The sequence below is a fragment of the Prinia subflava genome, chromosome 20 (genome assembly GCF_021018805.1).
Source record: "Prinia subflava isolate CZ2003 ecotype Zambia chromosome 20, Cam_Psub_1.2, whole genome shotgun sequence".
In the NCBI taxonomy this organism is placed as follows: Eukaryota; Metazoa; Chordata; class Aves; order Passeriformes; family Cisticolidae; genus Prinia; species Prinia subflava.
The window spans coordinates 8522359-8540646 of NC_086266.1; the positions used below are offsets into that span (position 1 = coordinate 8522359).

Consider the following 18288-nt stretch of genomic DNA (forward strand, 5'->3'; position numbering starts at 1 on the left):
AATGAGCGTCTGCATCCATCCAAGCAGGAATCTCAGCCCTGCAAAACCCCAGCAGGGTGGGAGGGAGGTCACAGCAATGAGCTGGAGATGCCATCCTCAACATCAGCTCTCAGGATGTCCCACATGTCTCCCCTTAGCATGGCCATGCTCTGCAGGAACCCTATGCCCACAAGTAGGGGAGCCAGGGGAAACTGTGACCATGGAGGCTGGAAAAGCCCAGCCAGGGCTGCCCTTTCCTTGCAGGAACGCCAGCAGTGTGGAGAGCTACTGGCAGCAGTGTTGGGGTGTCCTGCCCCTCACGCTTCCTGCAGCACTCATTTCCAGGGAGTGGCCTCAGCCCACTGTTGAGGATGGCTTTCAGCCAGAGCAAGGCCTATGGGAGCCTTGTGTTATCCATCCATCCACCTCTCGCTGAGCCGTCAGACATTCCTGTTAGGAGGAGGGTGTGGCTCCTCTCCCCCTCCTCTGGCAGCCAAGCCAGCTATCCAGTCTTGGTCAGCACCCCACTTCCTGCCCACACCAGCAGCCTGGGGAGATCTGTTCGCCCCCCGACACCACAATCACCACTGGCTCGGGGAAATGCAGGCAGAGAAAATGTCTTGGAGGTTGGGAAGGGTTTTGGGAGCTGCTCTGCCCTGCACAGGAGGCTGCAGTGGGTTGTGGCTGGGATGAGCAGTGCTCAGCAAGCAAGTGCTCACAAGCCTTTTTGGCACTACTGTGAGGCTTTGGCATTTCTGTGGGGTGAGCAACCCAACTGCTCAGTGCGAACTAAGACCATAACCCACTCCAAACTGACCCCTCTTGTCCCCTGAATGTGGGACACCTCCTTCCCATGGTCCTGCGGTGAGAGCCCCACACCATTCCTGGGACTTTGGTCCAACCTGAAGGTCACGGATCCCGTGGGCAGGTGCTGACAAGAGCAGCCTTGGGGTCAAAAGAGTGGGGCTCAGGCAGGTTCACATGAGTGAGCCTTGGGACTGCAGTCACGGCTGCAGCCACTGTCCCCTGTCCCAGGGACTGAAGGACAGACCAGCCACCCAGACACTTCAGCCTGGCAGGAAACTCCAGAAAGTAAGAAGGAAGAAGGGGAGATGTGTTTTTTGTGGGTTTTTTTTGGGGTTTTTTTGGGTTTTTTTTCTTAATCTAGTCACAGAACATAGGGAAAAACATCTGTTCCAGCTCAGCAAGGGAAGAGCTGGGGGGGCAGCAGCCCCAGCTCTGTCTATCTCGATGGCTGGTTTCAGAGAAGGCTGGGAGGCCAAAGGATGGAAACGCTGCACATTTCAGCAGGAGCAGTAAACAGCTGCTCCTGCCAGCACAGCCTGGGGTTCCTTCCAAGGAACCATCCTGCAGCTCTTCGGGGACTGCACCTTGAATAGCTCCTGGTGCCAGCCTCACCCTCTGCTTCACTGAGATTTATTCCTGGAGCTGCACGGTCCTGAAGAGGAGACTGAGCCATACTGGCATGTGTCACCCTCCAGGACATGGCTGTGCCAGTGGGAGTGGGACAGGGGCCTGTTCCCAGCTCTGCTCTGGCCACAGTGGGACACTGTGCTGAGCAGTGGCATCGTTGGCTCACTGCACCAAGGCATGAGGAATGCTCCCACTGATAGGTGTGTGTCCTCCCCTCTCCCACCACTTGCTGGTGAATAAGAGCAGAGGAATCCAGCAGCCCTTGGCTGCCGTCTCCTGCTGGAAACAGCCACACTGCCTTGTCAGACAAGTGTTTCCCCAGCCCTTTGCTGGGTGATTTCTTCCTCTGGAAGCAACACTTCTCCACTGGCATCTCCCCTTCCTAAGGAGGATGAGGCAGCTCCCTCAGCTCACAGCCTCTGGAAACACCAGTGGACACATCCTGGTGCACAGTGGTGACCTGAACTCCCCAGCTATGGGGTGAGGAGACCCATGTCTTCTGAATCTTTCTAAACCTGTCTGGTAGGAACCAAAACCAGACAAAGGCTTATGACCCTACTGAGGATGCCCAAATCTGGGAGCTGGCAGAAAGACCAGGCTTGGGAAGGGGAAACCACCACAGCCTCATGGGAGCTGGAGTCAGGTCATCTGTGAGAGCTGGACCACCACCCTCATGCCCTGCCTGCACTGCAGCTGGGCTTTGGTCACACCTGGAGCATTTCTGCTTCCTGAGAACTGTCTGGTCCCCATCTTATGGCCTCAGAGGATCAAAAGGATGGAATTAATCCAGTCCAGGATGATGCTGGGTCTGCAGCAAGGATGTACTGTGGCTGGTGCTGGATTGGTGTCATCTCCAGCTCTGCCCGGGAGGCACCTGCTGGATCCCCAGCCTGATCCATCCCTGTCCTTGCAAGCTGGCCAGACAGGCCGTGACATGTCACCTGGACTCATGCTGGCTGAGCAGAGGCTGCACCAGGGCACGACTCGTCCTGGATGAGCTCCACCTGGAGCATCTTCCATGGGCTTTCATTCAATTTTAAGAGGGGAATGTGATTTTTGCCATTGGATCCTCTTTAACAAATGAAAATAGAGGAGAAAATAAACCCCAAATGCAGTGTGGGGCATTGTTAAGTGTTTGCTCCTCACTCCTGCGCCCCTGCTGTGCTGCAGTTCTGTGGGAAGTGTCCTCTCAAGGCCTGTGCAGCTACCACTCTCCCACAGTGCTGGGGGCTCACAACGAGCTCCAGTCCCCCCAAGATGTGATCTGATCCCCCACCGTGGGCTGATGCTGAAGCACTTAGCAAAGCAAACTGCCGCTAACTATACCAGTCAGAATTTTGTTCTTTACCCAAGTAAGTTCAGTCACACTGGAAGCTCTGGCATCCCACTGGCTGGTGGTGGATGGACATGGAGCAGGTGGGAGGGTGAATGGTCTGTGTTCCCTTAGGATGCAGAGGGAAATGAACCTCCTAAAGCCTCTGTGCCACTGAGCAGCAATGAAGGTGAGCTTGGCTCTGTTCATGCTGCCCCAGCCCTTCCCACAAGATAAATCACAGCATTTTTATTATTACACACCTCTGACCCCAGCTCTGAGCCAGCCCAGCACATCTACATACATGCATATTCATGGCTCTAATGAGGAGCTGTAGCACAGGAGGACAATTTGTTGCTGCCTTACACACACACACACCTGCAGCTACCTGTGGTGTTGCTCACCAGGTGCATGGAATTAGCTGAACACACAACGTGGCACTACACGTTCCACCTGCCCACAGCAGCAGCTGCAGGTGTCCCCTGACAATCCCCTCCACCGTCACTCTGCAGACCCCTGTCCCCTACCCCATCTCCTCCATGGTGTCCTCCCTGTCCCCCACACTAACCCCCTGCCACCACGGTGGCACACACACAATACTCCTGTGGCCACCTGGAGCAGTCCCAGCCTGCTGGCCAGACACAGGCAGTGAGGGACCATCTGGCTACTGGCACAATCACCTCCTCCAACAGCAGACCCTGGACCAGCACGTACAGCGATGCTGCTGCCAGGCTTGGCACACTCTGGTGCAGTGCACAGGTCAGCTTGGGTGACTGTGAAACCTTGCTGTCCCCTCACTCGTCCTGCCCGATGCACAGGACAGTGGGAGCCGCTCCCGAGTCCAATGATGGGTTCACAGCACTGTCAGGAGCAGTGCAGCTCCCAAGCTGGGGCTGGGTGCTGTGCTCCTTCCCGGCAGCCGGGATGCAAGCTGTGAGGATCTAGCAGTCATTTCCCATGGCTCCAGACAGATGGAGCAGAAAGGGAGCTCTTGCAAGGGGATTTGCCGAAAGCAGAGGCACAGGCCCTGCCAAGGGCCTGGGAAATGTGCGGTGCTTGAGGGGAACGTGCTGGAGCAGCACTGCCCTCCCTGCCCTGAAAAGCCTTTAAAATAAACTTCGATAAACAACTCCAAAATGAGCTTATTTTAAGATCCACCGAAACGGCGCTGCCTGTTCTTGACCCAACACAGCAGCCTGTGCCAGACCGAAATGCTTGGAACGGGACGTGGAAGCAGTCCAAAGGAACCCAAACCCCGCTGGCTGCCAGGATAAGGGATGAGCTGACAGGATCCCTGGGTGACAACCCAACATTTTCCCCAGATACACAATACCCCGAATGAAAACTGCCCCATGCTGGACAGGACAGCCCCCTTGGTCCCCTGCTCCAGGATAAGGCGAAGCACCTGAGGCAGGGACAGTGTGGGGGTGGCAAGGACCAGCCCTGACAGCCCAGTGTCCGTGCTTTCCCTAAACGTCCCCCAGTAATTACAGGCACAGCATGAGGTGTGCTAGGCTGGCAGCCTGGAAAATGCCCACTGTGAGCTAGGGAATAAAGTCTGGGCAGAGGGAAAGGGTGCAGGGTTGTCCTGGCCTCACCCCAGTGCCCTGGCCCCCAGCATCCCAATGACACCTCACCCCTATGCCAGGCACTGTTCCCTGGCCACTGGCACTGTGGGCCTTGGCGAGGCACTGCCACCCCTACCCCGCTGCCCCAGACCTCCCTGATGATGGAACAGGGATGATGGGCCCCGAAAGTAGGAGCCGGCGTGGGTCACCCGCTCGGGGAGGGGAGACGGGGTGACAACGTCGGAGGAACAGCAGCGTATTCCTCCGGCACTGGGGCAGGGAGCGGAACCTCTCGGAGCGGGAGGCGGCCCCAGCAGGCGGGGCTGGGGCCCGCAGGACGCCCCGTCCCTCGGAGGTGTCGGAGTCCTCTTACCTGTGGCGGCGGCGCGGAGCGGGCGGCCCCGCAGCAGCGACTGCAGGCGGACGGCGCGGCGCTGCAGGCGGGCGGCGCGACGGGCCAGCGCCCGCAGGTGGCCCTCGATGTCCCCCAGGAGAGCGACCGAGTGGCCGCAGAGCTCGGCCAGCTGCCGCAGCAGGGCGAGGGCCGCCAGGCTGCAGGTGTCCCGCAGATCGGTCAGCGGCCCCGCCGGCCGGAGCCGCACTGCCACGCTCCGGCGGTAGAACGGCATGGGGCGGATCGGCTCGGGACGGACTGGCTCTGTTTCCCCCGGTCCGCTTGCGCCCCGGCCCAGTTCGGTTCAGCCCAGGCAGGCACTGTTCCGCTCGTCGTGCCCCGCGGCTGCGAGGGCTGTGGTCAGGCCGCAGCGCCGGGGCTCGGAGCCGGTCTGTGGGAGGAGGAGGAGGAGGAGGAAGGGGAGGGAGGGGCGGCCCCGCTAGGGGATGCTCTGGCCGACGGCGGGGCACGGCGGCAGGAGCTGCGGGGACGCTGCGAGGGCTGCCGGCCGGACCCCCAGAGCCGGCGGGCCGGGGCACGGGAACCCCTGCCGGTGCCGGCTGTTCCCTCCCGGTGCCTTGCCCGGGGGCACGGGCACCCTCCGGTACCGGCATTTCCCCTCTGCGTTTCCATTCCCGAGGGCACGGGCCCCTCCAGCGCCGTCTCCAGCTGCAGCCGTCCCTCCTGTGCTGAGACCGGGGGCCTGAGGGCCCTCCCCGAGTCCTGCCCCGGGCTCCCCGGGCTCCCCGGGCTCCAGGGCTTCAGTGTCCCTCGAGATGGGCACCGCCAAGCAGCTGCCTCCAGACAGGCCCTTAATCCCGCACTTCCCCCTTATTTCCCTTGGGTGTTCCTGCTGCAGCAGCTGCTCCCTCCCCGTCTTCCCTGCTGCAACTCCTACTAAAGTCAGAGTCTGGGTGGCCCCGGGGTGACACCAGGGTGCACTAGGGATGTCCTGGCTGCCCAACCCCGGGGAGAGCCAGGCTGCATGGCTCCTGGCAGCAGTGACGGCAGCAGCAAAAGCTGGGAGAAGAGTAGCTGTGGTGGGTGTAACTTTCAATCCAGATGGCCCCGCACGCCATCCAGATTCCCAGCAGCTCCAGTTGCCTGGGACAGAGCAGGACTAGAATTCCTGCTGGGAATTTCCTGTGTTCCCGTTTCTCCCTGCATGGTGAACCTCAGCTGGACTCCTGAACTATTTCTCCTCTGCTTGGGTTTGTGTAAATGTTTGTGCATCCAAACCCAGCTCCATGGGGCTGCTACCACTGAAAACTATCCCTTTCCCTTTCCCTTTCCCTTTCCCTTTCCCTTTCCCTTTCCCTTTCCCTTTCCCTTTCCCTTTCCCTTTCCCTTTCCCTTTCCCTTTCCCTTTCCCTTTCCCTTTCCTTCTCCCCTTTTCCCTTTCAGCTTCATGCGGTGCCCTGAGCTCCTCTCTATGCAAAGAACTGAGCAACATCTCCTGCACGGTCTTGGAGCTCTCCCATGTTGTCATTCCCTGGGCTGATGGACTGATGGCAGTGGTTGCCACCTGCCTGGATGAAATCGAGGCAGAAGGAGCTGAGGAGTGCTCTGTTCCCAGCACAGATGGGGAAACTGAGGCACAACGTCACACCCCGCTAGGACATGGGGAGGATGAATTCAGCCCGATTCTCTTGGCTTGCGCAGCCTCAACCATGAATCATCATCTGGGGAGGGAGAGCATCTGGAGCCCATCAGGGCTCTGCTCACTCCTCATTCCCAGCCCACCCGCCCTTTCCAGCACTGACCTCTCGTCCTGCCAGCCAAGAAGGAACACTTGGACAGTGTTTTTTCAACACAGATCAGTGTGTCTTGAAATTCAAGCACGAGGTCTAAACTGTCCTCCCCAGCAGCCGCAACACCCACTTGGACACTGTCCTGCTGGTCAGAGCAAGGACAACCAAACCTGCTGAAATGGGAATTCATTCTATTTTTGGTCTGGTTTTCAGGTGGTTTCCTCTTGTTCTGCCTGATGATGGAGGTTTGTCGTGGCAGCAATGCCCAGGTTGTAAGGCTGGCTTAGCAAGGAGGATTTTAAGCCAGGTAAGCACAAAGGGCTTTTCCTTTTGCATTCTGTGTGCCATTGCCTCGTTCCCAAACCTTTTTCTGTAGCTGGAGAGGTGTGAACACCTTGCCATTGAGTGCAAGCTGAGATCCAGACTCTGGGAGCCAAGGGATTCATAAAACCATAGCGTAGTGCAAAACCTCAATAAATGACAAAAATCTGGTCGCTTAGCGACTTAAACTGGCTTTTTTTTTTTTTTCTTTCCTAAAAGGATTGTGTTTTCTTGAAGTTTTCCGTCAAATATTTAGCATGAGAAAATTACAAGGGCCCTTTCCGCGTGAAGTAAACTGCACCATGAAGTCACCACATTATCCCCGCTGGACTGGGGTCGGCCAGGGTGGGAGGGCTGGAAACGAGGAGCCACAGCCTCGTGGTGGCTCTGGAGCTGTGGATAGCCCCCAGGGAGAAATCCCGGGAGGAGCAGTGCCAGAGCACTGTTTTGGTTCTCGGCGGGGCCGGAGCCCTTGGCGTGGGCAGAGCCGGGGCGCAGGGGCTGCTCCGGGCGGCCGCTGCTGTGCCGGATGCGCGGAGCCCTGCGCGGGGATCGGCGGGCTCGGCATCCCGTGGGAAACAGCTCCGCTGGCCGGCGGCCGGGCAGGAGCGAGGCCAGTTCTGCAAACACTGATTACAACCAGATGTCGCAGGCATTGCTGCCCTGCTCTGGGTCCGCCCCGCCCCGCGGAGAGCGCTCCCTCCGGGACGGGGACACGCCGTGCCCAGAGGGGACACCTCGGCTGGGATTTGTGGGGCTTTGGTGGAGTCTCACTGGGTGGAGGGGGTCAGGGGATGGTGGTGCCCAGACCCCGGAGGGGGTCAACAGGAGGTCCTGACCTTCTTCTCGATTTGTCCTGAGGATACCACTGCCTCTGCCTTGTGTCTTCTCACTGAACATCTGGTGATTGAGCGAGGATCACTGGCTCTTCACACAACTGCCTGTCCCATTTACCATGCTGGTAAATCCAGAGCAGCGTCATTGGTCGGACCAACCCCAAAGGGTTCAGTGCCAGCCAAATTCTCTGCTTTTGCAGAACTGCTTCTTACTACTCCAGTACCTTCGGCGCCAGGGCAACCCTCACCTGGAGCCCAGAGCCGTGCAGGTGAGCCAAGCGTGGCTCCTCATGGAGTTTCTGATGGGAGCTGCTCCAGCTGCCTCACCACCCTCACCAGAGGCTTAGTCGTGCTGCACGGATGCTGGAACAACCCCGTGCCTAGCGCGGGGACCCTTCTGGCCTCTCAGTGCCCACTGGAGGGTGCTCTCTGCCAAGATTTGCACGGTGGATGCTTCTCAGCAGCTCTTGGAGGGGAAAAAAATAAGGGACGGGTTGAAGCAGTTTTGGTGGGAGCTGTGAGAGACAGCACTGGACCCTGCTGGGCACCACGCAGCATCCCCACCGCAGTCACATGCCCCAGGACCAGGTCCTGGCCCCGTTTTCTCCCCCCCCCCCCCCCACATGCTGATTTGTCCTCCCAGGCTCTGCTGTGGGGCAGTGATTCTGTGGGGCAGTGGCTGAGGCTGCTCCATGAGCCTGAGCCGTGGGTAAACACCTCCAGCCCACGCTGCATGGCTATGCCCTCTCTGTGGCCTCAGAGCTCACTGCCTTGGAGCCTGTGTTCCTGTGCCTCCCAGGGCACCCTTTCTGGTGCCTCTGGCAAGTCCATTTCCTGCTCCAAAGCCCTGCAGCTCCTGCAGCTCCTGCAGCTCCTGCAGCTCCTCTGCTCTCCCTGTGTCTCCTCCAGCCACCCCGTGCAGTGGTGCCAAGCAGATCCAGCATGGACACACAGGCTGCCAGGGCCATGGGTCTGTTCAGACAGATCCCAGGGCCCAGGACACTGAGGCAGGAAAAGGAACAACACCTGGGATAAAGATTTTCTCCCACACAATTTCCTTTATTTCCCAAGTTACACACAGGTTTTTCGGAACTTCATCTCAGTAATGTGAAATATCCCAAACCAGGCCCCAGCTCCCACCACCTCCCAGTCCCTGCCTTCCTGCTAAAAATTAATTGGCACAGCCAATACCCAAAGGGTGTCTCCTACAACCAGGTTTGGTCAGTGATGCCATTTGCTACCAAAATGTGCTACAGCATCCCCTGTTCTTGGCTCACACAGGTCCTAATCATTATAGCAGCTCCTTTTCCCTCCAAATTAGCTCTCTCCCACCCTGGCAGTCCCCACCATGTATTCCAGAGGCTGGGCTTTGCCCTCTTGAAATGCAGATGCTGAATAACTTGTTCATTGAGGAGAATATTCAGCTACAAACTCATCCTCCAGCTCCCTGGCTTGGCTGTTTGGAGGTGCAATGGGCTTTCTGGGTTCAATTAACTTCCCTCTGTGTCATCTGTGGACTGGGCTGCACTGTCCAGCCCTTCGTCCTTTCCAGATTGCTGTGGAAAACATTAGCATGCACAGTGGTAAGATCCATGGTGGAAGTGTTAATAAAAAATTGAATATCAAACCCCTCAGTTTTCTGGTCAAGTAATTTTTTCCGTAGAGGCACCACTCCCCTGGCTCTTACCTGTCTGTAGTCCTGCAGCCCTCTGGCTACCCCAAACATCCACAACTCCTGCTGGGAGCAGGAACAGTGCCAGGGATGTTTTGGAGACACTGACACATTTTCCATCACAGAATCCATGTTATCCCATCTGTGCTCCATTAGCCTATTTTTAATCACAACTTAAAGCCATTTTCCAGGAACAAACACAGACTCACTGGCCTGTAACTCCTTCAACCCCTGGTGATATTTTAATTCCAGGTATGTGAGTTGCTGCCAGGAAGAGCAGAGGCTGCAGCAGCAGGATGAGTGTTCATAGAATCATAGAATGGTTTGGGTTGGAAGGAACATTAAAGGCCACCTCATTCCACCCCCTGCCACAGGCAGGGACACCTGCTACTATCCCAGGCTGCTCCAAGCCCTGTACAGCCTGGCCTTGGACACTTCCAGGGATCCAGGGGCAGCCACAGCTTCTCTGGGTACCCAGTGCCAGGGCCTCACCTCCCCCACAGGGAAGAATTTTGAGAGCAGATAAGCAATTAACATCTCCCTTTTTGTATAATCACATTATTATACCTGCTGAGTTACTGTTGTGCACCCAACTGGTTTTTATTCCCTGCAAACCTCAGCCCTGCAACCCAAGAGGCTGAATTCCCCAATGCCTCAGGTGTATGTGCAGACTCCTGGCACCATGTCCCTCCTGGGGAGGGAATGTCAGGATGAAACACTGCACCTCAGTGAGGAAGTGATGTGGATTTCACAGGTTTCAAGTGTTTTTGATTTTAGTCCCCCCAGATTTCCTTCCACACCTGGACAGCACAAGCTGTGCTTGCTTTGTGGTGAACCCCCCCCAAGCCCCGTGCTGCAGAACAGCACAAACACGGGTGTGAGGGGGCCCGTGGCTCGTCTCTTGGGGGCTTCCTCCCATTCCCTCATACTCACATATAAAGTGCCCCAGTGCTGAGGACAAGCTTGTGCAGTTCTGCCCATGGCTGGTCCCTATGGGATCCCTCTCCAGCCACTGCAGGGAGTAGGGGAAAACAGGGGAGGGAGAGAGTGGCAGTGTGGTCTGGAGAGTCTTGGAGGGGGCACTCTACTGGGGGTATTGCTCCTACACCACAAGATCCTCCAAGTGGGAAAACACCCCAGTAAGCCCTGTGAAACAAACAGCCTGGGACAGGAGGAGCCTGAGCAGGAGAGGGGACCTGTGGCTCATCCCAGACAGGCTCTCTGTCCATCAGTGCTGACCCACTCTGCCCCAGCTGGATTCACAGCAGCACAGGGAACAGTCACCTCCACACTCACGGGCTTGGGGAGGCTTGGAGCAAAGCATCTCTCTGCCAAAACGTGACCTTACATTTTGGGCTGCACACTGAGTCCTTTCCAATCCAAACCTCTAATGTCTGATGTGGCTGTGAATGGCTGAACTGCAGCTGTGTGTGGTGCAGCAATATATCCAAATTATAGTGGCTGCTTTATATGCAGTATATACCTCAAAGGCATACTACATCACCAACCCTGGCTTCATATAAATGTTTATAGGACCCAGGGTTGGGCAGGTGGGGGTATCAGTACATAAAAACAAATAATGTTTATTTTTGGTACCACAATACACATTTCTAGAACAGAAGTTAGTTATTTCATGTGCTTATATCCAGCACAAACACAGACCACAGAAGGGAGCGTTTGACTCTGTGCTTACTCTTGGGTGGCTCTAAAAAGCTCCTCTGTGAAGATGTCCCTGTCATCTCCATCGGGGTGTCCCTGTCAGCTCCCTCCTGGCACTGGCACGGTGGCTGGGTGTGACAGGGACAGCTTTGGGGTCTCTCCTGAGGGTGTCACTGTGCAATCGCTCTAGAGCTGCCGAGCAGCCCTGCCTGGGAACGGATTTGGCCCAGCAGAGGGAAGGAAAATATTCCTCATGGCCTGACATGCTGCCAGTGTTGCTGATGGCCAAGAGCTCTGGATTTGGGTGCTGGTCCCCCTTAGCCTGTTCGTTTCCAGTTGCTTTCCCGCTCCTGCTAAAATCCTGGACCTTGCTCTGGTTCTCTCTCCTACCTCTGGCTCAGGCCCCCACTCCTCCTGGGCAGCTGGTGGGGCTCTGAAGGGCTGTGGTAGCTCCTGAAAGTCCAGAGCTGGTGGGAAGCAGGCACGGAGAAGGGGACCTGCCATGGGAGCAGGTTTATTTCTGACCCCCTTTTATCCTTGCTCTGACCCATTCTGAGCCTCACTCACCTTCAAAAGCCACTTGTTCCAGTTTTTCTTCAAGTAAACCTTTGCTTTTGGGTTAAAAAGCTCTTTTTGGAGGAAGAACTCATCCAGCAAATCCACCTTAAAATTCTTACTGCTCAGGGCCCTTCTTCCCACCTCAAGACACAACCACCAGACCCCAGAATGCTGGGGGCACATGCAGCCTCTGCCCAGTGACTGCCCATGTAACCCTCAAAGCCTCTCCCACAGTGGGGTTAGAAGGGGCAGAAGATGCTCCCGTGGAGCCCAGGGCTGTGCAGCAGCTCTAGTGGGTATGGAGCAGCCACGCCTGGAGAGGGGGAAAGCGATGGCAGGAAATGGGCGGAGCTGTGATTTCTTTTGTCAGGAAATCAATAAATCTGCGTGTCTGGCACTTCTCTGGCATCTCATTCCACTCAGACATCCGGGTGAAAACAGCCAGAAGAGGCACTTGATGGTTTAAGTTGTTATGGTTTAATTCCCTGTCCCCTGTTAGCATCAGCTGGTCTGAGTTTCAAAATTCGCAGTGGTAATTGATACCTGAGCACGGAATAACTGCTCCTGGGCTGCACTCCTGTCAGCCCCAGTGACAGCTCTGTCAGTCACCAGGTGATTTATGCAGGCTCGGGGCCTCACAGGGATGGAGTTTGGTGCTCCTATTGCAAACTGCTTTTATTTTTTCCTCACTGCCTCATGCTCACTCACAAGTTGATGCTCATTGTTATCGTGGTTTATTTGTCTGAGCATGGGACAGGGTGAGCATTGCATGTGTTACACAGACACAGGGATGTGCACACCCTGGACCTTCGAGTCCACATCCTGTGGCTCCTGTGCATGCCAGGAACAGCTCTGTGCTGTGCCAGCTGCGGGGCTGGAGCCCCTGGCACCTCCGGGGGCAGTGGGCAGCACCTTGCAGAGGGGGCTGCCGGCTCTGCTTGCCCTGCAGGGCCAGGCAGAGGGGCTCAGCATCCCGCCCAGCTGTTCCAGATTCGTCGGTACACGCTTGGATGGGAGACTGGTGAGCACCTCAGCATGGGAACTGTGCCCCACCTCCCACAGGAACCGGAGCTGTGGTCTGGAGCTTGTCTGGCATCACTGCAGGAGCCTCATCAGCCAGCCGGGGGTGTCTGGCGATGCCTGCGGGGTGCTCGATGCTGCCAGCAGAACTCCTTTCCCGGTCCCTGTGGGCTGGAATGAGGTGCTGTCTGCTGGGGAGGGTGAGGAGCTGTGAAGCTTTGCCTGGGCAGGTGTGGTGCTGCCCTGAGGGATAGGGTGCAGGAGCAGCTGCTCCCCACGCGGAGGATTCATGTCCCAAGCACAGCCCTGTGCTGGAGTCATTTCACTGCCCGAGGCCAGGCATCTGTGGCCGCAGTGTGTCCCAGCTCCATGTGGGACACGTGGAGGCAGATGCTGCCCCAGTAGCCCGGGATGGCTCAGCCAACAGCAGGGAGGCACAGGGAAAGCACTCACCAGTGCTAGCACACAGCCAAAAACTAAATAAAAGGCCTTTTGTTTTCCTTCTCATTAGTCTGTGTCTCCCCATGCAGGGGAAGTAATTATCCATTTCTTCACGCTGTTGTGTGTTCTTCGCGCTGCCTCGGGTGTGTGCTCAAACACCTTTTCTGCAGAGTCAATTGATGCTTCTCCCTCCTCCATTCTCTGAAAGGGCTCAGTGTTCCCTGTGTTCCATGTGTTTTGGCTTTGTCTGCCTTTGTCTTTCTTTTTTCCCCCCCTCCCTGGTGCCCACTTAATTAACCAAATAGGAGCAATTTTGCCTCTAGGGCAGGATTATTTCCCACATGGAAGAAGCAGCTCTGGCTCTCCAGGCTGTGCTCCCATACTCACCAGTGCTGAACCAGTGTGGGAGCTCAGGGCTCTGGACCCCTGGGTCTCTACCCTTGGGATGCGGCCACCTCTTCAGGAAAAGTAGATTCAAGGTTATCAAAGTGAAGTCTCTGTGTCTCCCACCAGATGTTATCCGAGGCAGTCTGAATTCCTGTAGCCCAAAGAGCAGGAGGTGATTTTCTGCAGCAGCATCTCATGGTGGCTGAGGAAGGAATAACTCTGGCTGTGCCAGGTTTTAGTTCAGGTGGCAAATTGTGTGCTCAGCTCCTGGGCAGTGTGTGAACTGCCTCAGCCTACATGTTCCTGGGTGGGACGGGGTGTCCCTGAGTGAGATGGGATGACCTGAGAGAGAGAGGAATCCTGCACGTTGCTTTGACAGCCCTGACCCATTTTAGCCTTGACCACTTAAAACCCACCTCCCACCTCCTGGCAATGATTAATTGGGAAGATGATGTTGAATTAAGACTATTGATGTCCCCTCCTGAAAGTCAAGCTGGTAATAGCTGTCATATGACAGTGTTTATGCTCATACTAAATTAATTACCTGCCTTTTCATGCCTGTTAATGATTTGTTTGTGATGCTCTTTGTTGTTGTGATGGGGGAACAGTGACTGATGGACCTCCCTTCTTTATGAGTGTAATTAGAAAGGCAACAATTAGGGCATTTATGCAGAAATAACAGCCAGGATCCAAACCTTGGGTAGGACTGTGTGATCCACGCTGTTAGATGTCACACTCACAGTTATGGGCTCCTACTTGGATTTACGAAGTGGGATGTGATCTTTGATAAATCCATGAGGGTTTTCCTCATAATGTCTTGGTATCTCCTGTCCAGAGGGACTGTTTTTAAACTGGTATTTCACAGCTGAGATGTGGAGGTGAGCTTTATTGTAGAACAGAGATCACAGCCTTGTGACCAGGCTGTTCCCACTGGAGCTGGGAACATGCAGTGTTGCTTCCCTGCTTTTCTTGTTTAGGATCTCTGTAAAGCCAGGTGTAGAGCTACTCCACCCATCCCTGAGCTGAGCCACATTTCAGGTGGACCAAGAAGCACTGATATTGGTGTGGAATGCTGGGCATATTTCACAGAATCACGGAAAACCCTTCCTCCCTCCAAGTTCTTGAAGTACAGCTGTTCCCCAGCACTGCCAAGGCCACCACTAACCCATGTCCCCAAGAGCCACATCCATACATCTTGAATTCCACGTGTTGGGGCTGTCCCTCTTGGTTTGGACCAGTGCCTTCTGGGGCCAGCTCACAGCAGGGTGTGTGGGGTTGCTCTGCTCTTGTGGAGCATCTCCAGAGCTCCCCATTGTCACACAGAGCTCTGTCTGCCTTGCAGGAAACAAAAGATCAGAATGGGCTTCAGAAGAATGACTTCTTGGCAGATTGACTGGGTCAAAAGAAAATGGGTCCTCACAAAACTAAAGTTTCCAATCCTGTTATAAACACTTCTTAATATTCTAAAAATATTTTAAGGCATTTTCTGAACTTACACTGGGGAGTTACTTTGGGAATGGCTCTGTCATTGAGACCAGCAGGGATCTGTGACTTCTTCTGGGCACAAGCTTGTGTTTGTGAGTTAGAACCTGTTGGAAAGTGTCACCTATCTCTAGTACCAGCAGAAGATGTAACACATCTAAGTGTGAAGAGTAAAACCAGGAAGCATCAGCACTTGTCACACGGCCTTCACAGTGCAGGATTGTCACTCCTGTCACTTCACCCGTTTTTCTGCCATTGGCAACCACAATTGTCCCTTATTTATGTCAAGTGGTGTCCCAGCACTGCAGTCAGGGCCAGGGCAGCAAGGGAGCTGTGTGCCCTTCACCCTTCCAGGGGCAATGTGCCGTTGGAACAGATGGACAGGGAGCAGGGGCCACACTGTGGTGGTCATGTATATCCCTACATTTTCAGCCAATATTTATGCAGGGAGGGAACAATATTCTGTGTCTGATGAGTATTAAATATTCTCCAAGCCACGAGGTCTCGGTGTGCATCAACATATGGCAGAGCTGTGTCAGCGCTGGCCACTGGGAGGGGGATTCATTAGTAAGACATTTTTATGTATGAAAAGAAAAACATTCCGGTCTCTGTGGCTGGCAGCAGGCTGGTGTTTTACAGTTCTGGGAGGAATAGAAGGATCTGCTCGTTGGCACACTGCCCTGAAATGTTTATCAGAAAACATTTGTCCTTGTTTTCTTAAATAAAAATTTACATATTGTGTGTTGGAGTAACAGTCTGCTGGAAACGGGCCCTTTGGAAGGGAATGAGCAATGGAATCTTTGGCTGCAGAGATGCACTTCTCTACCTTTAATCAGAAATATACACATGGTTTGGGGGAGTTCAGCTGGGAAGAGGAGCGAGGGGATGGAGGAGGTTGGTAGCAGAGCCATTAGGAACACTGGAAAGCAGAAAAGGAGATGCAGGGGTATGGAAGCACCAGGACCAGCTGGGATGGGAAATTAAGCAGTGTTCCATCTAATGTCAGGCTTGGGCTGGACACAGAGACAAATGGTTCCCAGACCACATCACACACTTGATCAGAGGGAGCCTTTGCTCCAGTAATGGGAAGGTGGTACCAGGAGACAGCATCACACAGAGATTTCTCTTCCACAGGGCAAATGGTGCATAATTATGCCCCTAACCAAAAGGCAAAACACCGTGGCCAGTGATGACATCTGGGCACTGAGTTAGCAAATGTGGTCTCCAGGCAGAACCCCTCCCCAATAAATGCTTGAATTCTGAAGTATGTCAGAGGCGATGCCTTGGGCTGCAGGGGCTGTGAGAACAGCAGCACATGCACCCCCAGGATGGAGACCCTGAGATCACCTGCATGAGACCCTCCTGCAGTTCCCAGGCATTCCTAGCTACTTTGGTGACACCACTCCCCAAGTCCTTGCACTGCTGGCTGCGGGGAGAAAATTGTGTCAAGCTGGAGGCAGGTTCAGCTCACCTCACCCTCTTCATGGGCTTGGAGTGCAGCACAGAAAACTTTCTTTTGATCCCTTCATTAATCACTCTGTCTCCTTTAAAGCTCTGATGTCACATTGTGGGTCAGGAAAAAGAGTGATTCATATCAGCACAAGACTGGCACAGTAACACGCAGGGGGATGGAGCAGGTCAGCCACAGATACTCCCCACATAAACCTTCCCAGGAGAGGGCCTAAGGGAGATGCATTTTAGCCATGGCCTTAGTGGAAGACTGGCACTTGAGCCCAGATTTGGAGGACTCCTGGAGAGACCACCAGCTTTTGTCCCCAGCTCGTGGCCACTGGGCATCTTCTAACTGCACCAATGCCACTGCAGACACATCCCTTCCCTCTGCAGCCTGGACTGTATTGGCTCTCAAGGTTCATGTGCAAGGATTTTTCTTCCCTTGTTTCCCCCTTGTTGAGTCAGTGGAAGCAAATTAGGTCATGTGGAGCTAAATTGAGCATTAACTGGTGTCCCTTCAGAACTGCATCTGCAGCCTCTCTGGGGAAATGAAAACCATTTCAAAATGTGACTGGGATCAGATGCTTCCCTTCCAGTGCTGGAGAACTCTGGACATTTCAGAGGGGGCTCTGTGAGAAAGCTCCTCATGAAAAGCAGGGCTTTGAGGAGGCATGAGGATGCAGACTGGCTGGGAAGGGACTGGAGTGTTCCACCCACCCTGGCAGCCCACCCTCCTCAGCTCTGCTCCCACATCTCAAGGTGCTGCTGTGCCCTTCCCTGGTTCCTGCACACTCTCGATGCTCCTTGTGCAGAGTCAGCAGCTTGGGGTGGTGGGATCAGTCCCTGCAGTGTCTCTCACAACCCAACTCTCTCACTGCTGCTGCAGGACATGGGAAAGCTGCTGAAAGTCTGGAGTGAGAACTCCAGAGACTCTCCCACCCCTGTGGAACTTTGTGTTGATTTGACCTGTGCTGGAGTCCCCACTGCACTGCCCACAGCTCAGCTTCCTCCTACAGGAATCCCTGGCAGCAGGAGCAGCACGGGGCTCCCTGAGTCCTGGGGAACTCAACCCTCCTTCTGAGCACTCCTGTCCCAAGAGAAGGTCTGTGACTGGAACTGCTCTCCATTGCCCTGTGACCAGATGTTTTCCATCACTGCCTTCAATATTTCTTCCAGATTAGACAGCTTCAAAGGCAGGCCAATAAGTGAACCACAGCACGTGGAGTAGTGAGGGACATTCGTCCTCACTCTGAAGGCACCTGGACCAAGGCTGGTGCAGCTCCTGCCTCTCCTGGAGGAACCCAGCTGATCTGGCCAAGCCCAAGAGCACTGGGATCAGTATTTCCTAGGCACAACTCAGGCAGTAATAGTGGAAAGGTTCAGGAATTCCTTCCTGGCACCTTATGGCTGCCGTGGTACAAGGTGAGAAATCTTGTCTGCAGGAAACGGTGCCTGGAGGCATAATGGGGTAAAACCTGGGGAAAGCTGAGTGCAGGGAATGGCTCCAGCAGTGAGGCTGGGCTGGGTAGGAGGCAGCCTCTGGTTACACATACCAGAGTCACTCTGTGGGCTCTTTCCTCCTTCCCACTCTTTTCCCAAGCTGCCCTCTCCAAAAAGGCTTGTCCTCACAGGCTGGTTTCATGGATACATTCCAGGTAAGTTAATGAGACCTGAGAGGTACTTGTGGCTGCCTCAGCATCAGTGAAATGGTGCTCTCCAGTGTGTGAGGAGGTGGAAAACTCAGCAGAAGCACCATAGCCTGGGATGGGCTGTCCATGCACCCATCCTGCTTCCAGTGCCAGCACCAGGAAGGGTGGATGGCAGCAGGATGGACCCAGAAGCTTTGATGTGCAGGGCAAGAGCTGCACTCAGGTCCTGCTGAGGGTGGCAGACCAGGAGGCTGGATCCTCAGAAGGTGCTGACAGAGGAAAGGAGTGTGTGGCTGGCTGGGTGTCCCTCAGGAAGCATGCACCTGATGGAGGCTTTACTCGCTGCCTGAGGTGAGTAGCTAAGTCAGGTTGT

The 18288-nt window shown here is 55.1% G+C and overlaps 1 protein-coding gene across 3 annotated transcripts in view; it reads right to left on the reverse strand.

The window, feature by feature from the left end:
- Window positions 1-5092, reverse strand: part of NHSL2 (NHS like 2) — a 28882-nt gene extending 23790 nt beyond the window's left edge. For 2 of the 3 annotated variants that reach the window (XM_063416535.1, XM_063416522.1), the window contains exon 1: window positions 4667-5092. In XM_063416535.1, coding sequence (XP_063272605.1) covers window positions 4667-4922 — 256 coding nt within the window. In that variant the 5' untranslated portion in view covers window positions 4923-5092. The remainder of the gene's footprint in view (window positions 1-4666) is intronic. The other variant, XM_063416528.1, reaches the window with a different exon arrangement.
- Window positions 5093-18288: the final 13196 nt, after the last annotated feature.